Below are 18,944 nucleotides of genomic sequence, written 5' to 3' on the forward strand. Positions count from 1 at the left end.
GAGGGCATTAGATATCCACGTCATAAGAACCCCTTTAAAATTGGTCATTCGTTCTTGGAAGAATTCGTATATGGTTGTGTTTTTACATGTTTTGAGGGGAGATGAAAGTACTTGCACTGAGTGGACAAGAATAGCAGCCTTGAATTCAAAGTTTTGTTTTGTATGTTTGAAATATGTTAATTTGAACATTCTTCAAAACAGCAAGTGGCTAACTTTTATTGCTGAAGGATATGCATAAGAAATAGCAGGAGAAGACTGTTTGGCTGACTGAGCTTGCTCCACCATTCAGTATGAGCATGGCTGACTTTGGACTTCACTCATTTTTTATATCCCTTGATTCCCAGAAAGAAAAATCTGTCTATCTCATCCTTAAATGTATTCAATGATGGCAGACCCACAGCCCTCTGGGGTAGAAAATTCCAAAGATTTGCAACCCTTTGACTGAAGAGATTTCTCATCCCAGACCCTCACCCTGAAACTGTGCCCCATTGATCTAGGTTACCCAACCAGGGGCAATTTTTTTGTATCTTCCCTTGTCAAGCCCCTTCATAATCTTGAATTTTTAACGAGATTACCTTTTCTAAATTCCTGAGAATACCGATACAATTTATTCAGCCTCTCATCATAGGATAACTCTCTCATCCTAGGGTCCGGTCTAATGAACTTTTGCTGTTCTGTCTCCAATGCAATATATCCTTCCTTAAATATGAAGACCAAAATTGCGCACAACATTCCAGGTGTGGTCTCGTGAAAGCCCTGTACAATTGTAGCAAGACTTTTCTATTCTTGCACTCCAATCCCTTTGAAGTAAAGGCCAACATGCCATTTGCTTTCTTAATTGCTTGCTATACCTTCAGTCCTTTTGAGTTTCTCTCTTTTTTCTGCCGATTTTTTTGCTAATTATTCTGATTTCTTCCCTTTTATTAGCTCTTAGGTTACCCATTATGGGTAGACCATGAAGGCAGACATAAAATATTTTTTTCACTGTGTCTGCTATATCCGCATTAAGTTGATCTTTCTCTACACCCTAGCTATGACTGTAACACTACATTCTACACTCTCTCCTTTCCTTCTCTATGTACAGTATGCTTTGTACAGCGCACAAGAAACAATACTTTTCACTGTATACTCATACATGTGATAAATCAAATCATCTCGCATGATAACTTCTCCTGTCTTAGCTTCTCAGAAAACTATCCTTTACCTTTATAGATGTTTGTAAAAGCTTTTACAATCTGTTTATATTACTGGCTAGTTTATTCTCACACTCTATTTTTAAAATTTTGTTAACTTTTTGGCGACTTTTGCTGGTTTTTAAAACACACCTAATCCTCAGAATTACATTTATTCTTGCAAACTTTTAAACTTTTTCCTTTATTTTGATGCCATCCTAACGTCCTTAGTAAGCCACGGATTGATCTTGTTCGCTGAACTTCTGTTTTTCAATGGAATTAATTTTCTTTGAGCACTTTGAATTGTTTCTTTAAATGTTTCCCATTGTTTATTTACTGTCATACCTATTAGTCTATCAACCCAATCAACATTAGCCAGTTGTCCCCAACTCCTATGTCATTGGATCTGTTTAAGGTTCTTGTTTGTGATTGGAGTTTCTGAATTCAATTTTATTATCAATACTTCCCAGTGAATCCTTTACTATGACATTACTAATTAACCCTTCCCCATTGCACATACAAGATTTAAAATAGCTTTATCCCTATTTGGTTCCACAAGGTATTAGGAGTAAGGAGAAGGTCATTTAGCCCTTTAAGCCTCCAGGAAACTCTCAAAAACACTCTTCCAAACCATGTTTGCCAGTTTGATTGAGCCAGTCTGTATGAAAACCCCCAAAATATTATTACGTTGCCTTTGGTCCAAACTCCAATAATTTCTTGTTGAATGTACCGACCAATTGTACAACCATTATTAGGGGGCCTACAAACATGCTTTTTCTAATTTCCCATCTATACTGAACCATGGCCTTTCTTTTGTCCTTATGTCATCCTGTCTTCCTTCATTATCAGGATCCTTTCCCATTCTGCCGTACTTTCTTTTCCAGACTTGGTCACCTTGTAACCATATCTCTGTAATGGCAATTGGATCTAAACCATTTATCTTTGTCTATAACTGTGCAAAAAAATACAATGAAATGCAGCTGAACATTTGTAGAGATCATTATCTAGCTTAGTCTAAACAGATTGATTTGTATTTCCCTGAATGTAGACCATCACCACATCCGAGAAAACGACAGTCAACTCCTTGTAATGACCTCAGAGCTCCTCAGAAAGACCGTATCGGAGCTCCAGTTAGAGGTTCTAGCCGTCCTGTGCCCCGAGCAGGAAACAGTGACAGAGCCAGAGCGAACAAAGGAAAGGAAAAGAAAGAAAATCAAAACAAAGGAAAGGAAGACAAGGTAGGTTTTATTCCATTCAAATAAGTAATTCTTAAGGATTAAATACAAAAAATAAATTGCTGTGACTAAGAGTCTTTACTCCTTTAGGTATTTCTAAATGAGTTAAGATTTCTGCCACAGAAGTGTTTGCTGTCAGAATAATAAGCTGCAACCCTGATTGTCATTAGCATTCTCGACTTTCCTACTAGAGTTTGTCTAGTAAACCTACAGGGGAATTGATGATTTATGGAAAATCAAATGGTACTAGGTACATGATCGACAAAGATGACTTTGTTGTGATATTACTGTACATTATTTTTCACTAACCATACAAGCCCTGATGCATATTTTCTATATACATAACACATGCGGTATTTGGTGAGGTTTTCTAAAGTAAGAATAGAATTTGAAATTCAGCTGAAGTGCTATCACTGTTATGCAAGTAAAAATAGCAACCAACATACACCCAGCAAGATCAGACAAACAGCTGTTAGATGAATGATCAGTCAATCTGCTTTTGTTGAGGGGGCAGGGAGGGGGGGGTGGGATTTTGGCAAGGAGAAGTTCGTCTTGTACTTCATGAAGCTTCATGGGATCAGTTGTGCTCAAGTCCCTCTAGTAGGGCTTGAATCTATAATGTTCTGACTAAGGCCAGATTGCAGCAAGTATGTTAAGCTGACACTTTTGGCAGTTTAAGGTTTGTGTTGGTTATTGCAGGTCTTTATGGTTTATTTTGTGTTTCACACCTCTTCTTGCACTTCATTTGATAATTCACAAACTACAATATATTCTTACATGCATTTTATTGCTAAATATTATTACAGATATCTTAAAGATGGGAAAGCTTATTCCGTTCCCTCAATTCAGCCCTACTCCATGTACATTTCTAATAGGAATTGCTTTTGTTTTATGAAAACTTGGATAGAAATATATTCCCAATAATTTATGTTGAGCTCTAGATTTTTGCCAAATAATTTTTTCAGTGAGATGGTAAAAGTCAGAGAATCTCTCTGAGATTATGAAGTAATCAAATATGTTCATCTAAATTACTCTAGATAAGACCAATTGATGCCTCTGAAAGTGAGCCAAAAAAATTTGATGGTTCTGGAAATGATCGCGATTTAGTAGAAGCTTTGGAGCGAGACATAATATCACAAAATCCAAATGTTCGATGGTAAGTAAAATCATTACTGTCTGATTCTTTTTAAATCTGATATAACTACTGAAACTGTTCATATACCACTTCTGATTTGAAATAATGAACTGAGACCTTTTTTAATAGCTAGGTCAAAGATGAAAGTTATACTTGTTTAATTGTTTTTTGTGCAATGTTACCAAAGACCAATTTTGTTTTCTAGTCCTAAAGGTAAACAAGAGTAACAATTGTGAAATACTGTGTCAGCAAGTAACTCAACCTATTTTGTGTTTAGGGATGATATAGCAGACTTGGCAACAGCAAAGAAATTACTGGAAGAAGCAGTAGTTCTTCCCATGTGGATGCCAGATTTCTTTAAAGGAATCAGACGACCTTGGAAAGTAAGATCATATTCAACATGTCCTGTTAAAGGTTATCCAGATGTCTCTGGGTAATACTCTTACCCCATTGACAAACATCACTACTTAAATTATGGAATAGCAAAAGTTTACAAGGCCATTCGGCAGGTTTAATGCATCTTGTACTGCCAGGAATTATTATTACCGGTTTACTTGCTCACCTTGCACAGCAATATAACCACAGTGAATAATAAAGTAAAACCTCTATAAAAAGTCAATCTTAACATTACTATCCAAACACTCTACTTTTAACTTTTACTTTTTAAGCTTAAAACTCGGTCCCATACTTAATCCTATTATCCTTTTGTAAGCTCCCAATATGCTTATGAAAGTTGACTGGCCAAAACTGCACCCTCCGTATGTGGCGACACTGATAAATTACACAGAATTAACATAAACTAGTACAGCTTGTAATAAAATTCCTCAAGGCATTACAATGCCAATGGCATTCTTAACAATTTTACATGACTTATTTCTTTGAGTGAATAATTGTTAATCACAAATTAAACTTTACTTTTTCCACATCTGCAAATCAAAAACCAACCACTATGTTTGTGTTTCATGTGCAAATGTATTTTTTTATTCATTCATGGGATGTGGACATCACTGCAGCAGCATTTGTTGCCCATCTCTAATTGTCCGTGAATTGAAAGGCTTGCTAGGCTATTTCAGAGGACAGTTAAGAGTCAACCACATTGCTGTGGCTCTGGAGTCACATGTAGGCCAGACCAGGTAAGGTCGGCAGATTTCCTTCCCTGAAGCACATTAGTGAACCAGATGGGTTTTTACGACTATCGACAACGGTTTCGCGATCATCGTTAGATTTTTAATTCCAGGTTTTTATTGAATTCAGATTTCACCTTCTGCCATGGTGGGATTCGAAACCAGGTTCCCAGGGCGTTACTCTGGGTCTCTGGATTGTTGCTCCAGTGACAATACCATCACACCACTGCCTCCCCTTATTGATTCAAATTGTACTTCATATAACATTCCTTTCCATCTACTTCCCCCAGAATGCTATCAAATATAGAAGGCTCCAGTAAGAATTAAATGGTCTAGAAGTTTCTAGGTAAAATTAGAATTATATATAGTTAAACAGACATTTTTATTCTACTACTAATTGTTCTATCTTGCCAAATAAACCAATCTTGAGTGTTTTTGTAGTTGAAAAGTTTTCTTTGAGCTCTTCATGTATGGGGTATATGTGATCAACTAGGTTACTTGTAGTCACAACTATGAATGAAAATGAAACCATCCTTATTCTGCACATTGTGTATTAGGTACTGTGTTTGTTCAGCAGAGTAAGATTTGCAAATTTGAGACTAGAGTTACTTTTGGATGAATTTTAACTTGGGGAAGCACCTAAATTTTCGAGAGGGAGATGTTAAGCACAGGACTATTAACAATATTTATGTTGCTGGGTTACTTTTACAGCTGGCAATTTAAATGTCTGATCTCCATTTTGGAGCTGTGATCAGCATGGGTGCCACTTACGCTCCAGAAGTTGCTCCTCTTGCTGTTGATGATACTGGTCGCCTTGGTCCTCATCTGAGGCTCAAAATAGAACAGCATAATTGTCACTTTGATATTATGTATTTAGTTTGATTGGCAAGCACAATATTGGCCACATAGTTCCATGAATTTGGACTTAAATCAAATGACGCAAAGAAGAAGGATGTGTAGGACAGGATATTTAAGCTTAGTAGAGAACAAGCAAGAAAGATTCCGAAGGACAATGAGAAAATTATTTTTTAAAAAGAATGCAATGAAGAGGGAGGACAATTAAAGGCTGGAGGTATTCAAATGGCTTGCTTATCAAATAATCAGGCTGCTTTTTTGTGCCTTGTCCAGACGTGCGAGAGAGGTGTGAGAACAACCCTCAATATGTTGGAGCAGTATTCAACTTTTGGATGTGACTACTTTTCCGATCCCAGAATTCCTACATCATGTTGACTTTGTTTTTTCCTAGTTTTGTGGTTGCAGTCGAGACAGATGTAACTTGTTCCATCTCTGTGATGAAAACCTTTAACAGGTTTTGCTGTTTGAATCTAAATTTGAGATAGGGATAATAAATTTTGCCGGGCCAGAGTAGAGACCTGGCCACTTTTGTCTGCTCGGGACTATATTGGCTCCCTTCTGGACTCTTATCAGCTCCCCTTCTGCACTTGAATTTGGGATTCCTTTGCTAAAATTGTTTTTTTTGCAACTGTTGGCACTCTTTGTGCCATTTAACTGCATCACATAGCAAAATAAGTTGGACTTTGAACAGGTAGAGGAGAGAGTAATGCTCTTCTAGGTTATTAGACACTATCGTCATGGATTAGAGTTTGAGAATATATACACTTGTTTACAGGGAGTACTGATGGTTGGCCCCCCAGGAACTGGAAAAACAATGCTGGCTAAAGCTGTAGCAACTGAATGCGGAACAACATTTTTCAATATTTCTTCATCAACACTTACTTCCAAGTATAGAGGAGAATCTGAGAAACTTGTCCGTCTTCTGTTTGAAATGGTAGGTATTTGTACAGGTATTTGTGTGTGACACGTGATATTGATCAATGGCGGGTTAATTTTCAGTTTGCAGCTTGGGAAAGTAGCTCAAGAAGCAGGCCCTAAATCTCAAAATAATGCCTCCTCCTTGCTAACTCCTGCACAAAACTTTAGAGTAGCTGATGAAGTAAAATACTGTCTTAACAGGCAAGAGCCGAAAAAGAGCTGTCACCCAAAGGACCTAATCCTTCATCACTTTGCATAAGTGGGAAAGCTCCTGTCCTGGCACCTGACACCCTCAGTAAACATGGAACCATTATTGAAGAGTAAATATTTGTTATTCTGTCCCACTGACAAATACATTTCCTGCACTCTCGGTTGACTCACGTTGTTCTGTGGCATGGCTGTACATTTTCCTCCCAACGTCCAACGAAAAGTTTCTTGTTCCCAATGAATTGCAACACACAGCAAACCCTAGGTCCTGGCTCTTGCAAATGTGCCCTTCCTTACACTAGGACTTTTGTGGGATACCAATACTTCGGTCTCAGCAGAGACTGACTCAAGATGTACAAGGCTGTTGAAGAAGAACTTCAATAACTAGAACCGCCTTCCCTCTAAGGAAATGTGCTAATGTGTGGTATGACCACCTTTCAACAGCTTCATCAGTTTCTAGGGTAGATAAACCCCAGTTACATTAGCTAGTGCCTTACTATCAATACCCCAATAAGCACAAAATGCAGCAGGATGCACTGCCCCGAAACACAACACAAACAAATGTTGAAGTGGCAAAGATGATATAGGAAAGATGGAACAAGAGGGGAGTTGCGTTTTTGATTAGGGAAAACATTACGGCAGTACTGAGAGGGGATATTTCTGAGGGTTTGCCCACTAAGTCTATATGGGCAGAACTGAGAAATAAGAAAGGGGAAATCACTTTGATAGGATTGTACTATAGGCCCCCAAATAGTCAGCAGGAAATTGTAGAGCAAATGTGCAGATTACAGATAGCTCCAAGAAAAATAGGGGCTAATAGTAGAGGACTTTAACTTTAGAGTGAAGGGATAAGGTTGGTAGAAGTAGGAAACCCTGGATGACTCAGGATATGGAGGCCCTGGTCAAGAAGGTGGCACATGACCTGCATAGGCAGCTGGGATCAAGTGGATCTCTTGAAGAGTATAGAGGGTGTAGGAGTAGAATTAAGAGAGAAATCAGGAGGGCAAAAAGGGGACACGAGATTGCTTTGGCAGATAAGGCAAAGGAGAATCCAAAGAGCTTCTACAAATATATAACGGGCAAAAGAGTAACAAGAGAGAGAGTAGGGCCTCTTAAGGATCAACAAGGTCATCTATGTGCAGATCCACAAGAAATGGGTGAGATCCTAAATGAATATTTCTCATCAGTATTTACTGTTGAGAAAGGCATGGGTGTTCGGGAACTTGGGGAAATGATTAGTGATGTCTTGTGAAGTGTACATATTACAGAGAAGGAGGTGCTGGAAGTCTTAATCCCCAAGACCTGAAGAAGTGTACCCCGGGACGTTGTGGGAGGCTAGGGAGGAAATTGCGGGTCCCCTCGCAGAGATATTTGAATCACCGGCAGCCACAGGTGAGGTGCCTGAAGATTGGAGGGTGGCAAATGTTGTGCCTTTGTTTAGAAGCTGCAGGGAAAAACCTGGGAGCTACAGGCCTGAGCGCCTAACATCTGTAGTAGGTAAGTTGTTGGAAGGTATTCTGAAAGACAGGATCTGCAGGCATTTAGAGACGCAAGGACTGATTAGGGACAGTCAGCATGGCTTTGTGAGTGGAAAATCATGTCTCTCAAATTTGATTGCGCTTTTTGAAGAGGTAACCAAGAAAGTAGATGAGGGCAGTGCAGTTGATGTTGTCAACATGGATTTTAGCAAGGCCTTTGACAAGGTACTGCATGGTAGGTTGTTGCATAAGGTTAAGCTCACAGGATCCAGGGTGAGGTAGTCAAATGGATACAAAATTGTTTTGACGACAGAAGTCAGAGGGTTGTTTTTCAAATTGGAAGCCTGTGACCAGCGGTGTGTCTCAGGGATTGGTGCTGAGTCCACTGTTATTTGTTATTTAGATTAATGATTTGGATGAGAATTTAGGAGGCGTGGTTAGTAAGTTTGCAGGTGACACCAAGATTGGTGGCATAGTGGACAGTGAAGAAGGTTATCTAGGATTGCAACAGGATCTCGATCAATTGGACCAGTGGGCTGACGAATGGCAGATGGAGTTTAATTTAGAGATGATGCATTTTGGTAGATCGAACCAGGGCAGGACTTATTCTGTTAATGGTAGGGTGTTGGGGAGAGTTATAGAACAAAGAGATCTAGGGGAACAGGTTCACACAGCTCCTTGAAAATGGAGTCACAGATGGACAGAGTGGTGAAGAAGGCATTGGGCATGCTTGGTTTCATTGGTCAGAATACAGGAGTTGGGACGTCTTGTTGAAGCTGTGCAAGACATTGGTTAGGCCACACTTGGAATACTGTGTACAATTCTGGTCACCCTATTATAGAAAGGATATTATTAAACTAGAAAGAATGCAGAAAAGATTTACTGGGATGCTACCGGGATTTGATGGTTTTGAGTTATAAGGAGAGGCTGGATAGACTGGGACTTTTTTCCCTGGAGCATAGGAGACTTAAGGGTGATCTTATAGAGGTCTATAAAATAATGAGGGGCATAGATCAGTTAGATAATCAATATCTTTTCCCAAAGGTAGGGGAGTCTAAAACTAGAGGGCATAGGCTTACGGTGAGAGGGGAAACAAATGGGTCCAGAGGGGCAACGTTTTCACACAGGGTGGCAAGTGTCTGGAACAAGCTGTCAGAGGTAGTAGAGGTGGGTACAATTTTGTCTTTTAAAAAGCATTTACATGGGTAAGATGGGTATAGGGGGATATGGGCCAAACGCGGACAATTGGGACTAGCTTAGTGGTTAAAAGAAAAGGGACAAGTTGGGCCAAAGGGCCCGTTTCCATGCTGTAAACCTCTATGATTATAAGGTATTCTGAATTATGATAAAGTGGGTCGGTGTTACCTCTGACAAATTATCTGGGCTTTCCCTATTCAAACCATTGTTCATTGCTCTCTTAAAATGACTATGAAGGTTTTTCATTGCTGAATGAAGTAATCTGAAAAGATGTGGAGTGAAATTACTGGAAGTGATGCTAAGGTGTAACCTGACGGTGCATTCCTGTTTCTTGTTTTCGAGGCCAGATTTTATGCCCCAACAACCATTTTCATTGACGAAATTGACTCCATTTGCAGTCGTAGGGGGACAGCTGAGGAGCATGAAGCTAGCAGACGAGTGAAGGCAGAGCTACTTGTTCAGATGGATGGTAAGTGCATTCTTCTATTGGTGATGGGACCTTGCACAAATGTTAGCTGGTTATTTAACCATGGAAAATATCATAACCAGCCTTTGTTCAGCATCCACATTATCAACACTTTCCAAAGGAGACTTTGAATTAGTTCATATCTTTTTTTCGTTTGTTAGCCCCGGTCCAGGTGAACTGAGGCCAATTGTGGCACAGAAACTGTTGCCCTAACTAAAAACAGAAAATGCTGGAAATTCTCAGCAGGTCGACACACGGTTAATGTTTCAGGTCAATTGACCTTTCATCGGTGCAAAAAGGTGGAGATGCTATCAGTTTTAAGCAAGTGCAGAGGCAGGGAATGGGAGAGGGAAAGTCTAGGGTGGAAGACAGGAGAGATTGAAATACAAAAGGGATGAGAGTACATGGTAAAAACAGTTGGTATTTAGACAAGTAAACATTTAGGTCCAGAGGCAGCGTAAGTGGGAATAGAAAAATAGACAGTTATCTGAAAAATGGGGTCAGAAGTTATGATCTGAAATTATTTAAATTCATTGTTGCCTCCAGATCACTATCAAAGGCCTAATCACAAGCTGAGGTGCTGTTTCTTACTTATGCTGAGCTGAATTGGAACATTGTAGGAGGCTGAGAACAGAGTGTTTGCAGTGAATGTGGGGCAGAGAATTAAAATGACAAGCGAGCAGAAGCTCAGGATTACACTTGTGGACTGAGTGGAGGTTTTCTGCAAAGCAATAACCTAATCTATCTTTGGTGTCTCCAGAATGGAGAGGACTACATTTGAGTATGAGTAAAAGTACAAGTTAATCGCTATTTCACTGGAAAGAGTATTTGAGACGCTTGAACATTGATGAGGTAAAAAGGTGGATGTCGCTGTTGCATGGGAAGAAGAGGGGGTGTTGGCAATGAGGAGTGGACCAGGGTGTCACAGTAGGATCAGTCTCTTCCGTTGGCCGAAAAGGGAGGGGAAGAAGTATTTGTTGGTGGCATCATGCTGGATGTGGCAGAACTGGCAGGGGACCATTACTGAAAGACAGAGACATGTCAAAGCCTTTCATCTTGCACTCAGGATGCTTCACAGGAGTACTAATATAAGGGGAAAACAGCAATTTGTACTGTATGAAAAGAATGTGCTGATTGATTTAAGGGCAGAACGGTGGCACAGCAGTTAGCAGTGCTGCCTCACAGCGTCAGGGACCCGGGTTCGATTCCTGGCTTAGGTCACTGTCTGTAGGGAGTTTGCACATTCTCCCCGTGTCTGTGTGGGCTTTCTACGGGTTCTCCGGTTTCCTCCCACAGTCCAAAGATGTGCGGGTTAGGTGATTGGCCATGCTAAACTTGCCTCTTAGTGTCAAGGGAACTAGCCAGGGTAAATGCATGGGGTTATGGGGATAGGGCCTGGGTGGGATTGTGGTCAGTGCAGATTTATGGGCCGAATGGCCTCCTTCTGCACTGTAGGATTCTATGATTGGCAAATAGACTCTGATTAGTAGAGACATTATGTGGAGATGCCGGCGTTGGACTGGGGTAAGCACAGTAAGAAGTCTCACAACACCAGGTTAAAGTCCAACAGGTTTATTTGGTAGCAAATACCATAAGCTTTCGGAGCACAGCTCCTTCGTCAGATGGAGTGGATATCTGTTCTCAAACAGTGCAAACAGACACACAAATCAAATTACAGAATACTGATTAGAATGCAAATCTCTACAGCCAGCCAGGTCTTAAATGTACAGACAATGTGGGTGGAGGGAGCATTCAACACAGGTTAAAGAGATGTGTATTGTCTCCAGACAGAACAGCTCGTGAGATTCTGCAAGATCAGGGGGAAAGCTGTGGGGGTTACTGATAATGTGACATAAATCCAACATCCCGGTTTAGGCCATCCTCATGTGTGCAGAACTTGGCTATCAGTTTCTGCTCAGCGACTCTGCGCTGTCGTGTGTCGTGAAGGCCGCCTTGGAGAACGCTTACCTGAAGATCCAAGGCTGAATGCCCGTGACTGCTGAAGTGCTCCCCCACAGGAAGAGAACAGTCTTGCCTGGTGATTGTCGAGCGGTGTTCATTCATCCGTTGTCGTAGCATCTGCATGGTTTCCCCAATGTACCATGTCCCGAGGCATGGTACATTGGGGAAACCATGCAGACGCTACGACAACGGATGAATGAACACCGCTCGACAATCACCAGGCAAGACTGTTCTCTTCCTGTGGGGGAGCACTTCAGCAGTCACGGGCATTCAGCCTTGGATCTTCAGGTAAGCGTTCTCCAAGGCGGCCTTCACGACACACGACAGCGCAGAGTCGCTGAGCAGAAACTGATAGCCAAGTTCTGCACACATGAGGACGGCCTAAACCGGGATGTTGGATTTATGTCACATTATCAGTAACCCCCACAGCTTTCCCCCTGATCTTGCAGAATCTCACGAGCTGTTCTGTCTGGAGACAATACACATCTCTTTAACCTGTGTTGAATGCTCCCTCCACCTACATTGTCTGTACTTTTAAGACCTGGCTGGCTGTAGAGATTTGCATTCTAATTAGTATTCTGTAACTTGATTTCTGTGTCTGTGCACTGTTGGAGAACAGATATCCACTCCATCTGACGAAGGAGCTGTGCTCCGAAAGCTTATGGTATTTGCTACCAAATAAACCTGTTGGACTTTAACCTGGTGTTGTGAGACTTCTTACTGTAGTAGAGACATTGCCATGGAAAATGCACCAAATAACTAACAGTTAAATATTAAGCAGTGTTTGAAATTTAAACCAGGCAGTTTGACCCTGATTGGTCAGAGCATTGCTTGTGAGGGATGAACCAGCAAATGGCTGTCACTTATTTTATTTAGCTTTATTTACTTTGTTTCTCTTTTTAGTTATAACTCTTTCTCATTTTGCTTCTGTTCTTTCTCCCATTTTCTTTATTGGTTCTCTGCAGCATAAACCAAATTGAACTTGAAACGGTGTGGAAGTTTTAATTTGATGTCATTTACCGGTTATATGAAATAAATTGCTTGTTTATTTCCCTGTATTAGGTGTTGGAGGTGCATCAGAAAGTGACGATCCTTCCAAGATGGTAATGGTTCTAGCAGCTACAAATTTCCCATGGGATATTGATGAAGCTCTAAGGAGGCGTCTAGAAAAACGAATTTACATTCCTTTACCTTCAGGTATTGATAGTTTAATTATGCTGAAGTGTTAATGCAACCAGTTGATATGAGACATAAAAATTGAAGCCTGTATGTGCAATATAAGCTTGGCCATTCTAATCTTTGTTGGAAGAAGTTGTGACTAGATTATCATTCAGCTTTATGGATATTGCATTCAAAATTTGTAGAGGGAAGGAATCATAATTTAACATAAAATATTTTTGATTCTAAGGAATTACAGATTCCTTGATACATTTGTCATCGAATACTATCACATAAATCTTATTCCGGTTTTATTTAAGACTACAGAGTGAACCCTGATTAATGCTGTTTACATTATCTATAATCGATGCAAAGCAAATGTGAAAAGGAGCAGCGGGAAAATCTTGACATTTTTACAGTGTAAATTCAGTACTTTGACACTGTTGGCGCTAGGATTGAATAAAGACTCCATTAGGTGTCACCATTTGTATGTAATAGCACTTGTCTGGCAATATATACCAAAATAAGTTGAATACAAATTCAATTTTTATTTCAGCAACAGGCAGAGAGGAGCTGCTGCGGATAAACCTCCGAGAATTGGAGGTGGCAGATGATGTGGATGTCAAAAAAATAGCTGAACAAATGAATGGGTATTCCGGAGCAGACATTACCAATGTTTGCAGGTTTGTTTCAGTGCCAAGTACTGGATTCTTATCTCTTGATGCTTTCTTAACCAAAAAAGAAATTGATGCCTTAAAAATTACATGAAAACCAAAGACATTTATTACCTCGGGCAAGTTCTGTGTGATGGTAAATGTTGCAATGAATATGCAAAAAAGACCAACTGCTCACATTTCACTTGCTGTTTGTGGAATCTTGGGATGTGCAAATTGGACTCCCTTTCACTTGCAGAACGACAAATACTCTGCCAGTTTTGAGCAGCATTGGGATAGCTTGAGATGTGAAATGCAAGCTTTTTTCTTATACTTATACCCCCCCCCCATCTACTTATTCTGCACTGATGCTCATACTATCCCTTCCACACTCAGTCATTTGCTTACACTCCTCTCCCATGCTCGTACCTCGTATTTAAATATAATTTATTTATATGGATCCTGTTCCTATACTGATACACAACATCTTGCATTTATCTAGCACATTAAAGTCTTGAAGCATTTCAGAAATGGAAATAGACAGCAAACCTCTCTTCCAAATTTTAGTGATCATTTTGAATTGATGACCCCACTTTATTGACTCCCCAAGTACTGGAAATAATCTTTCCCTAATTTCTCCTATCAAACTTTTGTATATTAAAACAGCTGGATCAAATTTATTCTTTATTTCTACTGGATTGGAGAAGATTGTCTAAACATCGCAAGTATATTCTCATCACTAGTTTCTATGACATTCTTAAATGACCAGATCTGGAAGCTTTGGGCGGCACGGTAGCACAGTGGTTAGCACTGCTGCTTCACAACTCCAGGGATCCGGGTTCAATTCCCAGCTTGGGTCACTGTCTGTGTGGAGTTTGCACATTCTCCTCGTGTCTGCGTGGGTTTTCTCCGGGTGCACCAGTTTCCTCCCACAGTCCAAAGATGTGCGGGTTAGGTTGATTGACCATGCTAAAATTGCCCTTCGTGTCCTGAGATGCGTAGGTTAGAGAGATTAGCGGGTAAAATGTATGGGGGTAGGGCCTGGGTGGGATTGTGGTCGGTGCAGACTCGATGGGCCAAATGGCCTCTTTCTGCACTGTAGGGTTTCTATGATTTCTATGAAACTAATTTTGCTGAATCGATGAAGATATGAAACTGCATCTTCTGGAAGAGAATATCTGCAATCAGCTGTGGCTCTAGATGTTAGATGGAACAGGCTCTGCTCAGAGATGGAACTGGCCTCTCTGAAGATTCTGGCCTGCCTGACTGTTAGTTCGAAAACTAGCCTCTCGGGCTGTGAAACTACCCTGCTTCCCAGAGAGGATGCTAGCAATTATACCATTTAGTTGCTTTTATGTGCTACACTGTGGATTAAGATATATATCTCTCATATTCCTTGCATTTCGAAATCATCCATTGTATAGCTCCACTGATCTCTGATAAACAGTATTTTATTGATATAGCAATTCATACCTCAAGTTCTCTGAACGCTTGCTAATCTAGTTACTGGGTAAATCACATCTCTAGACGCCTGCTAGTTTTGTTACTTGCCTGTTATGTTTTCGTCAAGTCCGGCTGTTAATCTCTAACTTCCCCAAATTCTTGACATTACAAATGGAGAATTTAAAGGCTCTTTGCATTGGTATTAGATGTGAAGGTGGAGTGGGCAGGTAAAATTATTTTGATACCATTTGTTTATCGATGCTTCACTCTCGGGAGTCATAGCCTTTTCCTGTGCTCATACCCCACTCTTGCTCTCTCTAATTATATTCAGTTTTTAATTTTCTGCAGGGATGCCTCCATGATGGCCATGCGACGTCGCATCCAAGGACTTACTCCTGAGGAAATAAGAAACATCTCCAGGGATGAGTTGCAAATGCCGACAACCATGGAAGATTTTGGAATGGCCTTAAAAAAAGTTTCTAAGTCTGTTTCTGCTGCAGACCTTGAGAAGTATGAGAACTGGATTGCAGAGTTTGGTTCCTATTAATCCATGTGAGACACATTTAGTTAGTACCAGCTAAATACTATTGAGTTCACTCAGGTAAGGTAAAAGATTGACTTCTTAAACCTCAGGCCAAAAATTGTTGCCTACAGTGCCCTATTTAAAAGTGACTTGCTGTCAAATCCTTACTTCTGTCCATCTTTCATTTCCTACTCTCTAGAATGTTTTTATTTAAACAGGGGATATTGAGAAACCAAAGTAAAGATGTGGAATCTGTTTTTAAAAAAAACAAATCCGAGCAAAGAATTCTGTTTAATTCTAACATTTTGTTTTTCTTTACCTATGTAAGTTTATTTTTGTTAGCATTGTTTTATTTAATATCTTCTGGAAATTTTTGAATCTGCCAGTATGAGTTAACATTTATAGCTGATGTTGAAGCAAGGATTACTGATGACTATCTATTGTAACTGTATAAATACAACTGTTGGGATGCTTCAACATCAAGCATTCCCAAACTTCATTCAGGTGAGTCAATTGTGTTCACTTCCGAAGAGAATTGCAAGTAAGCATTAATCAGAATTCTTTGAATTAATATTTTAATTGCATTTTGATGATGGGATTCCCTCTTATTTTTGTAATGGGTTAATTTCTAATAGGCACCATAAAACACATTCTTAAAATGCAAGCTACCTGCAAAATGAACACAATGAGAAGTTGAAATCATGTTCTCCTTTTCTCTGTATTCTTGTTCTTATTCATTTCAACTTTGTTTATTTTCTTTGTGCCTCTTTATTTTACGCTCTACCTTGCCCTTTCCTCTTTCCATCTTATCTCGGTGTTGCCTCGATCCTTTATTTATGTGAAGTTGCTCCATAAAGTACAAAAAAGCAATCTTAAAAATGCCAAAAAACTTGAGCACAGCAATGTTAGTAAAGCAGTCGGACCCACTGCATTTCATGCACACTTTTGTGACCCGGTTGGATTTTATTAGCACGTTATACAATCCATAAAAGTGATCTCAGAATATTTTAATAAATAGTCACTAGTTGCAATCCTAACTCTGTACCTACATGTGCTAACTGAATAAACAATGTGTGTTATTCTAAGGGGCGGAATAGCATTCGACACACCTGCCTGGGCAATCATCTGATTTCTCCCCATCTGTGTGAGACGGCTAATTTTTAGTTCTTTACTTTTACTCCTGTCAGATCTTTTTGTTGTTTCCCACATAGCAAATGTTTGATTTACCTATTGGTTTCTGTTTATTTCTCAGTTTAAATGCTGAAGAAAATCTTACTCGAAGATTGAGAGGGTGATTTTGTACATTTTTACTTTAATTGCTGATTGGGTCCTTAATGTCAATTGTGCAAATCAACAACGTGCTCTGCCCATTTTTCGTTAAATTAAAAGGTTGGAAATCCATGTAGGAGTGAACTGATGCCAGCTTCTGGTTTTAAAATAAGTCAAATGCTTCTGTAGAAGACATCCCACCATTTGTTCTTGCAGCTTTTAAATTGTTGCACCACTTCACTACTCCAGAATCAGCACAAGGATTTACTGGATCCGTCATCCTGCAGAAAATGATGTTGGCTACAAGAACAGTTAAACATGAATGATTCTTCTGGGTACAAAAAAATCCTAGATTGACACCAACCCTATTCCCAGGTTGAGGACCAATGTGCTATAGTGTTGCCACTGGTCTCATTTGGCATGGCTAGCATATGGTTCACCTGGATTGTAATCCAATTTCTTGACCTCCATGCTTGAAGGCATATAGGCCAAATGGAAAAACTTCATCCTTGTGTTTCCACAATTGCCGCTTAGATCCATTGAAATGTTCTTGTTCGTTCTTACCTTAAGTTTTCTCCAGTAATCCTAATGTAATAGTATGGTCCACCAATTCTTGTTTCTTCCATTTAGTTTGTGTTCAGATAGGCCAAAATAATTAAATTAACTTGGGTAGTTTGATTTAATTGGGAACAAGACTTTAGACAAATCAGCTTGATATTTTGTGTGGTTCAGTGAATGTGTCTCTTTAGCTTGCTCCTCAATAGATCAGCATCCTTTCAAGAAATGTTTGATTTGAACTCATTTTACCTATGCATTTGCCACTTATTGGGTTTGCGAAATTCTCTGTAGTTTAACTAAGAATGAATGTCTGACCCTCCATGTCGGTACTTCAAACTGACCTGAAATTTATGGCCTTAGAATCCTGCCTTTGGTACACTTGTCATTGTATGTGGAAATGGGAAGAATGTCCTTTTGCCTTTTCATTTATCTCCACTCTTGGTTTAGCAAAACAAGATACACTCCACAGAGCTGCCTTATTTGAAATATTTACTTAGAAGGAACTATGTCAGTTATCTTTCCACCAGGGCAGAATGGTACGACTAACTAGAGACCAAAGTTAATACATGTTCTTATTCATTTTTTATTGATTAGAAACTGAATTGAGGATTTTAAATTATGTCCTTGGATACATAACCAATTGTGCAAGATGATTACAAAATGGAATCTGGGGATTAGAGATCACTCGATGCTGAACCATTTTCATATCAAGCCTATAAAGAGAAAGATGGAGAATCCTGGTGGGATATAAACCAAGCGTAAGCTGAAAGAATGGCCAAACACTTCTAAAATCAATTTTTTCTGCATACTTGATAGTCCAGTACAATAAATTGTTGATTTGCTAACCACCATTTCTCTGTAGCAGTTAAATATTCAAACTCAGCACTTGAAGCATCAATAACTTTCCATTTTCCCTCTCTAAAATAAATTGAGATGTACTCACTGGAGTACAGTATTTTTATTATAGATTTTATACAAAATTAAATATTTGTACTTCAACACTCGAAATACATTTTACTGTTTGTATAAGGACCTGCCTTCAATAAAAGGACACTGCTGCAAGCATTTTGATGTGCATTTAGTTCTGCAATTGACGATTTGAGTATTTTTGAATATATCCTTTTACACTGCAATTCCACTACTTGGAAGTGATGTCCTCAAAACTGGAACTAGCAAAACCAGTGCTCACAAAATACACTGCTGTTCAAACAATGAAGAAACAAATGGTGCAATCAAAAGAAGTCATCTAGTCCCAACAAAACCGAATGGAACCATGTCAGCTGAATCAGAGCAGTATAGAGGCTCCAGAAGACAAATTATAGTCTTGAAGATCCAATAAAGAAATGCAACCTGCTGCAACCAATCTAAACAATGTAATTTGTCCATAAAGAAATGGAAATGAACTTTCAACTTTGCTAGTCCTGACTGACAACGAGGAAAATCTTGAGTCCAGGCTGGTAACTGCACCAAGTGGTGACTTTATACTGTCACAGATGAAGGAGCTCTGGTTTTTCAGTCATGGATGCAGGAGTCCTGACTATGCAACTAAGTGCAAATGCTTGAAGAGCTATCATTAAAATTTTGTACTCCT

General features: G+C 39.5%; 1 protein-coding gene across 4 annotated transcripts in view; it reads left to right on the forward strand.

The window, feature by feature from the left end:
- LOC144493810 (katanin p60 ATPase-containing subunit A1-like) overlaps positions 1 to 18,944 on the forward strand; it is a 29,405-nt gene extending 10,461 nt beyond the window's left edge. For all 4 annotated transcript variants that reach the window (XM_078213341.1, XM_078213340.1, XM_078213343.1 and 1 more), the window contains 8 exons: positions 2,221 to 2,410; positions 3,445 to 3,563; positions 3,820 to 3,925; positions 6,297 to 6,455; positions 9,664 to 9,790; positions 12,812 to 12,946; positions 13,464 to 13,590; positions 15,352 to 18,944. In XM_078213341.1, the coding sequence (XP_078069467.1) occupies positions 2,221 to 2,410; positions 3,445 to 3,563; positions 3,820 to 3,925; positions 6,297 to 6,455; positions 9,664 to 9,790; positions 12,812 to 12,946; positions 13,464 to 13,590; positions 15,352 to 15,550 (1,162 nt within the window). In that variant the 3' untranslated portion in view covers positions 15,551 to 18,944. The remainder of the gene's footprint in view (positions 1 to 2,220; positions 2,411 to 3,444; positions 3,564 to 3,819; positions 3,926 to 6,296; positions 6,456 to 9,663; positions 9,791 to 12,811; positions 12,947 to 13,463; positions 13,591 to 15,351) is intronic.

Source organism: Mustelus asterias, chromosome 5, assembly GCF_964213995.1.
Source record: "Mustelus asterias chromosome 5, sMusAst1.hap1.1, whole genome shotgun sequence".
In the NCBI taxonomy this organism is placed as follows: Eukaryota; Metazoa; Chordata; class Chondrichthyes; order Carcharhiniformes; family Triakidae; genus Mustelus; species Mustelus asterias.